The sequence below is a fragment of the Mustelus asterias genome, chromosome 7, assembly GCF_964213995.1.
Source record: "Mustelus asterias chromosome 7, sMusAst1.hap1.1, whole genome shotgun sequence".
NCBI lineage: Eukaryota > Metazoa > Chordata > Chondrichthyes > Carcharhiniformes > Triakidae > Mustelus > Mustelus asterias.
Window position 1 is genome coordinate 81,565,984 of NC_135807.1, and position 12,440 is coordinate 81,578,423.

General features: G+C 42.1%; 1 protein-coding gene across 6 annotated transcripts in view; it reads left to right on the top strand.

The window, feature by feature from the left end:
• Positions 1-12,440, top strand: part of LOC144495816 (hepatocyte nuclear factor 4-gamma-like) — a 145,347-nt gene that overhangs the window by 110,826 nt on the left and 22,081 nt on the right. For all 6 annotated transcript variants that reach the window (XM_078216337.1, XM_078216338.1, XM_078216340.1 and 3 more), the window contains 2 exons: positions 6,897-6,991; positions 10,848-10,954. In XM_078216337.1, the coding sequence (XP_078072463.1) occupies positions 6,897-6,991; positions 10,848-10,954 (202 nt within the window). The remainder of the gene's footprint in view (positions 1-6,896; positions 6,992-10,847; positions 10,955-12,440) is intronic.

Genomic DNA, 12,440 nt, shown 5'->3' on the forward strand with positions numbered 1-12,440 from the left:
GAATAGTCATAGAGGAAGTTAAACACAAGGATGAGAATTTTAAAATCGAGGCATTGCTTAAGCAGAAGCAAATTTGGGTCATGAACCCAGAGGGAATGGTTGAATGGGACATAGGGCCTGATTTTACCAAAACTTCAACAAAAAAATCAACAAAACAAAAACGAAAAAACAAAACAAAAAAATCACGGTAAAGTTGGGCGTCGGGCCTATACCGCGATCTGCACCCGATTCCGAGCAGATCGCAGCTTTACCAACACCCGATTCGGGCGTGGGTCCGGCCCACGCCCGAATCAGGCAGCCTGACGATTTAAATCCATTAGCATGCATTTAAATCGACTTAATGAACCGCGCGCTCAACCCTACCACCAAATCCCACTTTACCGTCTTCTGGCTCGATCCGGATCCGCGCTTTTAATGACCTGGTAAATAAAAGTCTGAAGTCGTCGCTGCAGCTTCCGAAGAGTGGGCTCAGAGCCTGCAATGGCTCTCTGACCCAGGTCATCCTCTGGTTGGGGGGGTGGGGGGGGGGGGGATGGTGGGACCCAGATCATCCTCTGGTCGGGGGGGGGGTCCGCTGCCAGTCTGCGGCCGCTCGGTGGGGAGAGAGGGGGCAGGGGGTCCGCCGCCACTCTGCAGGCGATCCCTCCTCCCCACCGAAGGAACGAATCCCTCCTGCCGGAGTGGATGTGCGGCCGTGTCATCCCACAAAACCTTCATATTGGGCCGGATTCTCCAACTGCCCACAGCTGGGATTCTCCGGTCCCACTGCACTGAATGGAGATTTAGCTGAGCGCCAAATTCTTCATTCTTGCTGGCAGCAGCAATGAGTGAACGGCCAGAGAATTCTGGCCAATATTTAGGTTCAATTTATTAGAATTCTAAACATATGACTTTAGATCCATTTTTCCCACTTGTATATCTTTCTAGTTACTGGAGACTCTCCTCAGAGTTTAGATGTCTAATATAGGTTAACAAGTTAATTATTCTACCCCAAAGCTCCCCAGTGTTTGAATATTGTACAGTGATCGCAATGTACATTCTATTTGGAATTGGCTGAATCACTACTGTAGTAAGATTTTAAAGTTTTTTGGGACTTACACCCTATCCCTTTCTCTACACCCTTCTCCATTTTCCACGTACTGTACTGATTTCACTAACAGATCCACAAGTGAACAAAGAACAGTACAGTACAGGAACAGGCCCTTCAGCCCACCAAGTCTGTCCCGACACAGATGCCTCTCTAATCTAATATTTTGTTGCCGCTACATGGTCCATATCCCTCTATTTGCTGCCTATTTATGTATCTATCCAGATGTCCCTTGAACCTTGTTATAGAATCTGCCTCCACCACTCCTCCAGCAGCGCGTTCCAGGCATTCACCACTATCTATGTGAAAAACTTGCCCCTTACATCTCTTTTAAACTTTCCCCCTCTCACTTTCAACCTATGCCTCCGAGTAATTGACCCTTCGACCCTGGGAAAAAGACTCTGACTATCCACTCTATCCAAACCTGTCATAATCTTATAAACCTCTATCAGGTCCCCCTTCATCCTCCAACGCTCCAATGAAAACAATCCAAGTTTGTTCAACCTTTCTGGTTCACTGATGATTTCACTAACCGATCCACAAGTGGTTTGCTGATGGTTTCACTAACCAATCTCAAGTGGTTCTAGAACTTTCTGTGTTGTGCTGTGTGGTGAAATACCATTTATCTTATATTCTCACTACTTCCCTTCCCTCATATTCTCTGATGAATTATTATAACATTTAACAATACCTGTGAACCGCAGTTTGTAAATAATCCAAATATCTCTATATTTGACTCACATGTCTTATTTGCAACCCCCTCCTCTTCCTCTCCCCCAACTCTCATGGCCACAAGTTTGGGGTTCTCAGCAAAACTAGATAGTTTTATTTCTGACTCCACTTCTAAGTCACTTATGTCCCTTAGTAATGGTCTGAGTGCTGGATCCTAAGGACCTCTGGTTACCTCCCATCTTTGTTGATGCAATGCAACAACTGAAAACCATGAATGTCTTATAGCCATAATAATAGAACATAAGTCGACATAAGTTATGCTAAGGCCTTCGTGCACTTTGACCATTCCTCAGATATTGGGTGGGATTTTCCGGCCTCGCTTGCCCCGAAACCAGGAAATCCTGCCCAAGGTCAACGGACCTTCCTATGGTCCGCCCCTCACCTGCTCCGATTCCTGGGGCGGGCGGAATGGTAAAATTCACCCCACTGTGTCTGGCTTTGACAACAATGCACAAAAAGGGTATAGTTAGTAAAGAGGAACCAGACTGAATCCAGCTGTAAAAGAGTAAGCAATGACGAAAGATTAGAGAAACCTAAGTGATGCAATCTAGAAGGAAAGTGTTTAAAAAGACAGCTCATTGAATTAAGGATCTATGACTGAGTCGCGCACTGTAGACCAAAAGACTAATGGTACTATCAGTGATAATTGAGCCCACTGTTCCCCTCAACTTTGATGCAATTTGATATGGTTGTTTCAAAAACTTAAGGATTGAGGTTAATGGGTATGATCTCATAGCTATTGCAGAGATGTGGTTACAAGGAGACCAAAGCTGGGAACTAAATATTCACAGGTATGTGACTTATCGCAAGGACAGACAGGAAGGAAAGGGTGGTGGGGTAACTTTATTAGTACAAGATGGACTAAGTACAATCGCAAGAAATTATCTTGGATCACAGGATGTAGAATCCACATGGGTGGATTTAAGAAATAACAAGGGGAAGAAGACGCTGGTGGGAGTAGTCTATAGGTCCCCTAACAATAGTAGGATGGAGATTAAATCAGGAGATAATGAGGGCATGTAAAAAAAGCAATATATTAATCATGGGTGTCTTTAATCTTCACATGGACTGGGAAAATCAAATTGCTAGAGGTAGCCATGAGGAAGAATTTATAGAGCATTTTCGGGGCAGTTTCCTAGAACAATATGTTGTGGATCCGACCAGACATCAGGTTATTTTGGATTTGGTAATGTGTAATGAGGCAGGTTTAATAGACAATCTCAGAGTAAAAGATCCCCTTAGAAACAGTGACCATAACATGGTAGAATTAAGCATTCAGTTTGAGAGTGAGAAACTTGGGTCAGAAATAACTGTGCTAAACTTAAATAAGGGTAATTACAAAGGAATGAGGGCAGAGTTGGCTGGAGTGAACTGGGAAAGGCAGAAAGAAAAGATCGTTAACCAGTAATGGCAGATGTTTATGAAAATAGTTCATTACTCACAACAAAATTCCCAGTGAGGAAGAAAGATTCTAGGAAGGAGATAAATCAACCATGGGTTACCAAGGAAGTTAAGGATAGTGTTAAACTGAGAGGAAAACATTCAATTTGGCAAAGTGGTAAGGATTGGAAAAATTTTAAAAAGAAACAAAAGATGACCAAAAAAAAAAGATAAACTATGAGGATAAACAAGCAAGTAATATAAAAATGGACAGTAAGAGCTTCTTTAAATATACAAAAAGGAAGAGAGAGGCCAAAATGAACATTGACCCCCTGAGAGAATGAGACTGGGGAAATAATAATGGGGAACCAAGTCGTGGCAGAGGAGATAAGTAATTACTTTGCGACAGTCTTCATGGTAGAAGACACTAATAGCATTCCAAAAATACTAAATCAACGGGCAAAAGGGCGCAGGGGAATGAAATAAATATGATAACAATCATTAGAGAAAAAATACTAGTGAAACTAATGGGGCTAAATGCTGATCGGTCCCCTACACCTGATGATGTGTTGCCTCCTAGGATATTAAAGGAAGTAACTACAGAGATAGTGGATGCACTGGTAGTAATCTTCCCAGAATCCTTAAATTCTGGAAATGTCCCAGAGAATTGAAAAGCTGCCAATTTAACACCTTTACTCAAAAAGGGAGACAAAAACCAAATAACTATAGGCCAGTTAGCTTAACATTTGTAATTAGGAAAATATTATATTCCATTATAAAGGATGTAATAGCAGAGCATAATCCAATATAATCAAGCAAAGTCATCATGGTTTCATGAGGGGGAAATCATTCCGGCCAAATTTATTAGAATTCTTTGAGCTGGTAACAAGCAGGATGAATAAAAGGAAACCAGTAGATATAATGTACTTGGATTTCCAAAAAGTGCTCAATAAGGTACTGCACAAAAGGCTACTTAATAAGATAAGAGGCCATGGTGTTAGGGGTAGTATATTAGCATGGATAGAGGATTGGCTAACTGATAGAACGTAGAGAGTTGGGATAAGAGGGCATTTTCAGAAAGGCAACTTGTAATTAGTGGAGTGCCACATGGATCAATACTGGGGCCACAATTATTTACAATATATATTAATAACTTGGATGAGGGAAATGAATTGAATGTACTATTGCCAAGTTTGTGGATGACACAAAAATAGATGGGAAGGCGAATGGTGATAGTGACACAAATGCCAGAATTTTACCGCCCCGCTTGCCCGAGGCTCGTAAGATCCTGCCTGAGGCCAACGGAGAATGTTGTTATGTGGGGCAGGCGTGCTGGAAAATTCTGGCGAAAGAGTCTACAGAGGCATATAGATAGGTTAGGCAGGTGGGCAAAACTTGGCAAATGGAATATAATGTTGAAAAATATAAAGTCATGTATTTTGATGGGAAGAATAAAGGAGCTGAATATTATTTAAATGGAGAAAGACTGCAGAAAGATACAGCGCAGAGGGATTTGGGGGTCCTCGTGCATAAATCACAAAAAGCTAGCATGCAAGTTCAGCATGTAATTGGGAAGGCAAATGGAATATTGACCTTTATTTGAAAGGAATGGAATATAAAAATAGAAAGTTTTGCTGAAACTATACAAGGCACCATTTAGACCACACCTGGAATACTGTGAACAGTTTTGGTCCCCCTAATCTAAGGAAAGATATACTGGAGGCAGTGCAGAGAAGGTTCAGTAGGTTGATCCCAGGTAGGGGGGGATTTTCTTATGAGGAGAGGTTAGGTAGGTTGAGCCTGCACTCATTGGAGTTTAGGATTCTGAGGGGGCTTGACAGGGTAGATGCTGAGAAGTTGTTTCTCCTTGCAGGAGAGTTTAGGACCAGAGGGCATAATCTCAGAGTAAGGGATCACACATTTAAATCAGAGATGAGGAGGAATTCCTTCTCTGAAAGGAGAGTGAATCTGTGGAATTCTTTATCACAGAGAGCTGTGGAGGCTGGGTCATTAGTAATGTTCAAGGCTGTGATGGACAAATTTCTAATCAGGAATGGAATCAAGGGTGATGGGGATAAGGCAGGAAAGTGGAGTTGAGGATTATCACATCAGATCACTCACAATCTCATTGAATGGTGGAGCAGACTCAATGGGCTGAATGGCCTACTTCTGCTCCTCTATCTTATGGTCTTATGGATAAACTGCAAGAAGTAGACATTTCATTTTTGTTTTCTGATTTTCCTTTCTAGTCAATAGGTGACTGCAAGATAATTGTAGAAATTAAATACAATTGATTTGATTTTTCAGTGCTGATGATTATACACCACTAATGAATGGTTGCCTAGCTAGTTGAGTGACACTGGTAGATAGTTCACTGCCTGGAATTTCTAACTAGCCATTTTAGATGTTCACAGGTGTTAATAGTTACCTTGTCCCATATCAATGCTGCTCCTTCATCATCACTGCTCCATAAATTAACCTGTGTTTTGTTCTCCACTTCACTATCATGTTCCTCGGTGCTGCTCCATCATTCAGTGGGTTTTTGTCCTGTATTCCACTAGTTTCTCCTTGTTCTGTGAAAAGAGTGATGGGAATATTATGAGTACTTAATCTATTGTCATTACAGTAAACGTTCTGCCGATTGTGTACACAATCACTATTTGTACATTTGATGCAACAAAGGGGGTAAAATTCCATTCCAGAGGGGATGCAAAACAAACATCAGCAAATCAGTGGACCATTATACAACTTGCCTGTTCACCTCAAAGCAAAAGCACAATCAGCTGGGTGAATAATCAACAGCCAATCAGCTATTCCTCATTTTACAGTCCTGTCACAGTTGTATTTCACCCCAGTGTCCACAGAAATGAGCATGATCAATATCTGACATAACCAGAGGTGTGCACCTTCTCATTTCCAAAGTCTCAACACCCTTCTATCTCTCAGATAAATGAAGTGCTCCTTTCCCATGTGGCGTGGACTTCTGATTATACTACCTCCCATTTGTTCTGCCTGACTGTCCTGACATGTGTCAATTTTGATTTTAAACATAAAATCAGTAAAGATTCAGGCAGGTGATTGGCCAGTGGAAACTCCTTTCTATGCCAAAAGAGAAAATGTTGGAAAATCTCAGCAGGTCTGGCAGCATCTGTAAGGAGAGAAAGGAGTCCACATGACCCTTTGTCAAAGCACCTATCTATGCCATATTGACTGTCCTATCGCTAAATACATGATTATACTTGCATACCAATAATATTTCACTTCCAGTTTACCTATCTTGCCAAATCCTTGATCTTAATATTGTGTCAGTATTGCAATTTTTGGAACTATAATCTGCAATTTAATTCATTTTCATGTTTATGTTCTGCTGCTGAGTATAATGATGCTAACTATTTACCTTTATGTTCTTTTAAGTTCTGCACTCAAACTGGAGTTTCCACAAGTTCCTCCAAGTCATTCGGGTGACATAGACTGTGTCACACAGCTCTACCTTTTACACAGGCAGGGAACAACCTCCATCCTCATGTTTGAACATTATGGCTTTTGCCGGCACACTCACCCGTTTAGAAATAGGGACCAGGAACTTGATATTTTATCTTTTTCAGTTTCAAAATGCAACTTTTCAAAATCTTAATGACAACCCTGACTGTATGTTCTGGTTCATCGTTAGTCAATAATTGACTGTGTGACCCCTCAGGTTTAATCGGCAATGTGTTGTTGACAAAGACAAGAGGAACCAGTGCAGATATTGCAGATTGAAGAAATGTTTTCGTGCTGGCATGAAGAAGGAAGGTAAGGTTGGCAAACCGTGATCAGATGAATCGGTGGCCTAAGTTTTCTAAAATGTCTTACTCCACTGTTAAGAAAAGAGTGTTATATTTACCAATGTCCTTGAGAAGGTGATACCTACAAGTTTTCTGGGTCTTTTACAGTTCTATTGGGGCTGGTATTGGTATAAAACGGGTGTTAGCGGCTGAACCTGGAACCTTCCATTCAGTCTGTGAGTAGATAGTTTATCCTGCAATCATCAAAAGCAGAATGGGGAAAAACAAATAAAAAAGAGGCTCTTGGTTCTTGCACTTCACTTGCTGCTGGGTTTACTGCATGAAAACCCATGCAGACACGGGGAGAATGTGCAAACTCCACACAGACAGTGACCCAAGGCTGGAATTGAACCCGGGTCCCTGATGCTGTGAGGCAGCAATGCTAACCACTGTGCCACCATCCTGTGCATTATTTTTATTACTTTCTCCCTTCCATTCCCAGAGTGCAGCAGTGCACAGCAGTAGACCAAAGAGTAAAAGAATCTGCAACTTCACTCATTAAAATCTCCAAGCCTTTCTGGAGAACATTGAAGGAAGGCCAAATAGGATTCTGATTGGGTGCCACCAATCGAGGATTTTCACCCTGGGGGACTTGGTCCTCATCATCCTTTTGTTCAGCCTCATCGGACGGAATTCTCCCATTTGGGACAAATTCCTGTGGCGGGGGCAGGAACATGGAATGTTTCCCATTGAGGAGGTAGGTGGGAAACTACGCCATGTCTTCCGGCCTCAAGCTCATTAATTTTGCAACCAGGCATTTTGTGGCATATTCCCTGGTGGGATAGGCCCGATGATGCATAATCCTCCATCATGTCTGATGTCATATTGAAAAGGCGCCCAAGATCACTGACCCACTATTGAAGAAAGAAAATGGACTTCCTGAGAAAGAAGGTGGGTCTCCAGGAATACTCTGAGTCTGGAAGGTGGATCTCTGGGACCATTCTGAGACTGAAAAAGGGACCACTTCACTAACACTGAAGGTGGAAGATCCAGCTGTAGACGCTCCTCCCACCCACTGCTGTGCGTCCCAGGGCCCAGAAGTGCTGGCGGCCTCCATTCTGAACTCTAGAGGTAGTCCCAGGCATTGTTCAGGTGAGTCCCAAATTCTACATTGTTCCAGACGTGTTCTAGACTGGCATGTTTTCCTGCTGGCATGGTGGAAAATCAGGGCGTGGGTGGAAGATTCCGGTCGGGCCTTCACATTAGCAGAATGCAAATCAAATCTACGCCATGGCAGGCACCAGCGGAAGATACTGCAGGAAATTCATGCCAGCATGAAACCACTTTTTGCACTCCTGTTGAATTCCCCCCACCACCATCATTGAACCTGCCAGAAGGGTCATGGGATTATCATCTTCTTTCTCCTGTGCGTGATCCATTGCTATGGTGGATTTGTAAACAAAGTGGAAAGAAGTCAAGAATGTCTGCATCAGCCTTACTGAGATTCAGGAATCAAAGAAAGGATGGAAGGTTGTATCAGTTTTACCCTTCCCAAATTGCCAAGGTGACAATGGCAGCAAGTAACCTGCGGTGAGGGGCTCAGAGCTGGAGAAGCCCTACCAGTGACCTATGTTCAGCTTGCATTGTATCACAATTTGTCCTGCAAGAAGATAGAATGAATGAGATAAGGTTGGCAGTTGAGGCCTTAAGGTTGGCCTTAAGTGACGTCAGAGAGGTGAAATAAACAAAATAGGGCTACGATACTGTTAAAGAAGTGGAAAGGAATTTGCGTAGTAATTAATTGTGTGGAGAGCTGGGTAGCCATGGTGCAAGATGCTGAGTTGCAGCTCCACTTAACCAACGCCAACTGTGAAGGATTAGTTATTCAAATGTTACTTTGAAAAATTACCAATTGTGCAAAAGCCTAGCATGGGCAAGGTAGAAAAGGTGGAACAGGGCAAATGGCCAAAGTGTCACCTTGCCAGCCCTGCTGAAGATGTGGAACTTATTGCAGAACTGTTCCTCAGCTCTGGGGGTCAGTGCTAGTGCCGACTCCATCCAGGTCTGTAAATCTGTCCGTCTCTAACCCTGTGAGGAGCAGTCCAAAGCAAGAGCAGATGGTAGTCGGCAGAATGGAATTGAAAAGTCTCCAGGCTCTTCTTTTCCAGGAGCTCCTCACTTTCAGGAATAGCTGATCCTGGCTGTTGCTGCACCTCACAGAAGTACTTATCTTGAGTGTGGTACCAGGCAAAATCCAGGAAACTTGATGGTGTTTTGCCACTTGATCTAAGTTTGGCATCTTCGAATGAGGCTAGTGACGACTTGGCAAGTGGATGGTAGCATGGAGGTCAGGTGTAATGAGTTGCAGCAGGCTCAATCGGCTGGCCATGAATTCCGAGAGCACAGTGAAGAATGTACACTGATTCCTGACCTCTAACATCGAGCAACACTTCCACCTGGAGAGAATTTGCAATTTTGAGGCTTTATAATTCTGGGCTCAAAAACCAAATGCAAACTTTCAGTTGTCCCCCAGAGCTTTTCAAAATATAATGCGACCAAGTAGCTTTCAGGGATGGATGAACAACACATGACCTATTTGTTGTATTTACAGTGTACCAAATACCATTAATTATTGAGTATTGCATTCTACCGGCATATGATACAAAGCAGTTAATACAGGGACATTTTCTAAAGTTGTTAAATGCCTTCCATCCTGTGGAATAACATTCTTTTTGAAGGCCAGCAGTAAATGTATGTTAGTTATAATGTACAGGCTAATAGGGGTGTTTAAGTATACTTTTGAGATGATGTAAATGGCTACCATAACCTTAATCTGTGAAACTGTTTATCCAACTTCAAATACTGCAGATCAGTGCACCAGATGACCAGTCAGCGTTTGGAAAATAGGTTGGAATTTCACCAATTGTATAAATTGAATTTGATGGTTGAAAGAGATAAACTCTATTAAATTGGAGATTAATTTGGCCTCTCAGATAAATTGAAAATAAGCCAGTTCATGAAACATGAATATAAACCTGGTTTTCATTTTATCATTCGCTTGGCCAGACAGGCCATTTGATTTTGTGCAGACTACCTGTGCGCCATTTCTTGCTACATCTAACCAGGTTTTTTGATTGGCAATCTACATCATTTTACTGAAAAAGATTTCTTCAATATGTAACATCTTTTATTTTAAGCTACCACAAAAGGATATTGTTCTTTAAATGCTTCACCTTGACTACAGAGTTGGCCTCATTTGTTCCAGTTAAAATAAGCCAGTCAAAGGGAGGGTAAGGTGTGCCTTGTACTCAGCAGATTCTAGTCTCAATAAAAGGGCTGGGCACAGGTCTGTTTATTCAATGAGGCTCTCTGTATCTAACATTCATCTTGTGCTCATGCCCACAAGTTAGGAACATCCAGTTCTGAATGGAATCATTCATTTCCTTCATTGCTGCTGCTGATAGATAATAAAGTCTATTGTGAGGAACAGTGCAGCAATGTTGTTTCAGGAGAAATTGTCTCAGAATTTAAGCAGAAACAGAGTGCTAACAAAATTGACCTGAAACCATGTTATAAGCTTGAATGCAAGAATTGCAGTTATGGGTAAATAATAGTTTGACAGGACAAATGAATATTATGACCAGCAAAGGGGGACAATATTAGCGATTCCAAAGAATGGATAATTAAAATACCTTCAGAACTGATGGAGCACATAATTGTAACGATTAGCTCAGTGCTCCATGTTAACAACTGCCAAGCCACTTGGGAGATGAAGCTTCATTAGAACTGCATCTGGAATAGGTTTTTGTTACTCAGCTACGTGTGAAAGACACTCTTGATTTCAGAGCTTAGTTTACTGTATAACAAAAATGTTTCTTCCTCAGCTGTACAAAATGAGCGAGATCGAATAAGTAACCGAAGAAACAACTACGAGAACAACAGTTCGCCCTCCATCAACACACTGGCTCAGGCTGAAGCTCTTTCCCATCAGGTAGAGCCAATATGCAGTACAAGAACTTGAATCTCACTTTCTTGTCATTCCTAATCTTCCTTTGTCTTTTACTGTCACACTTCATCCTTCCAGCAGGACAAATTCCAGGAATTGCTTTGCGTGTTCTTTGGATTAGCCGCCATAACTTCTCCAAGCAGAGGTCCAGGTTGCACATTAAACAGAATTTCCATCAATTTTTCAACAACATTGGGCGAGGTTTTCTGCGCAATCAGCCACGTCTTTCGCGACAGCAGAGGCGGCCTGTAATTGGCTGCTGCCGGGCTCTTCTGGCCTTGCCGTTGACTGCGGGGTTCCCGTTAAACGCACCCCTCACCGCCAAGAAACCACAGCCAGGGTGCACTGGCGGCAGGATCGGAAGATCCCGCTGGTGTGAACAGCTGGTAAATTCCGGCCTGTATATTGACTGATCAGGAGAACGCCAAAGGAATGTTTTGCCATTTTATTTATCATCTGGTGTAGGTTACTTGAAGGAGAATTTTTCAAATACTTTGAAATATGATCTCATTATCTTTGAGTAGACCAGCATCCTATGAAGAAAAGTAATTCTTACAGAATTAAATTGCTTGGTAATGTGTTACTGTATTAGAAAATAACAAGGATCTGACCTTTAAATTGGTGAACCAGACTTGGATGCAGATGGATGCCCCATTTCCAACAGATTCAACTTTTGCTGGCAGGGAAAATGGGTATGGTGTCATTCACATAGGAGGAGAACCTGAACCCAACAGGTTCATTTGAACTTGAATGAGAGTCACGAATTGAAGGAGTAGGCATAAATGCACTTGAAGGGTGGATAAGGTTTGTTTAAGCGTCAGGATCTGAAGTTTTTAAATCCCCACCTCTTTAAACTTGAATAAAAACAGGCTGAAGCTGTCAGAGAGTGATAAAAGAAGTCTATTGGGCTGCTTTGATTGACAAGCCATCTGGTGTAGGTTAGAAAAAAATTGTTTTGCGCACCTTCAATAAAGTTATCTGTTGAAATTTCCCAATGATTAGCATTATATCATTATGAATGCATGGCTGAGTTTTAAAGCCTACAATTATTTCAACAGAGGAGTTCTGAGTTCACAGTTCTGTTGTTTAATGAGGCTATTAAATGATTAGTTGTTTTCGATATGAGATCTAAATAGAAGTTTGTTTTGGAAGGGATTGGACACTTAAAAATTGAAAAGAAACTTTGAATGGGTTTCATGAATTTCATTCTTTTCAAGTATGGATGAATGAGAATGTACTAGGTTGTCAGAAGTTTGTTTTTATCTCCACATGCCTCTTGAGGTCTGCCCATGGTAGAAATTGGGTGACAGGCTATAGAGGTGTCATGGGGTATGGGGGGACATGGGGAGTGGGGGACATGAATTGTATGGAGGGGCCATGAAGGCTATAAGGAGATATGGGGAAGGTGAGGGGGCATTAGTTGACATGGAGGGTGGGTAGGGAGGTGAGAAGTGAGGACTAGAGGGTCTAA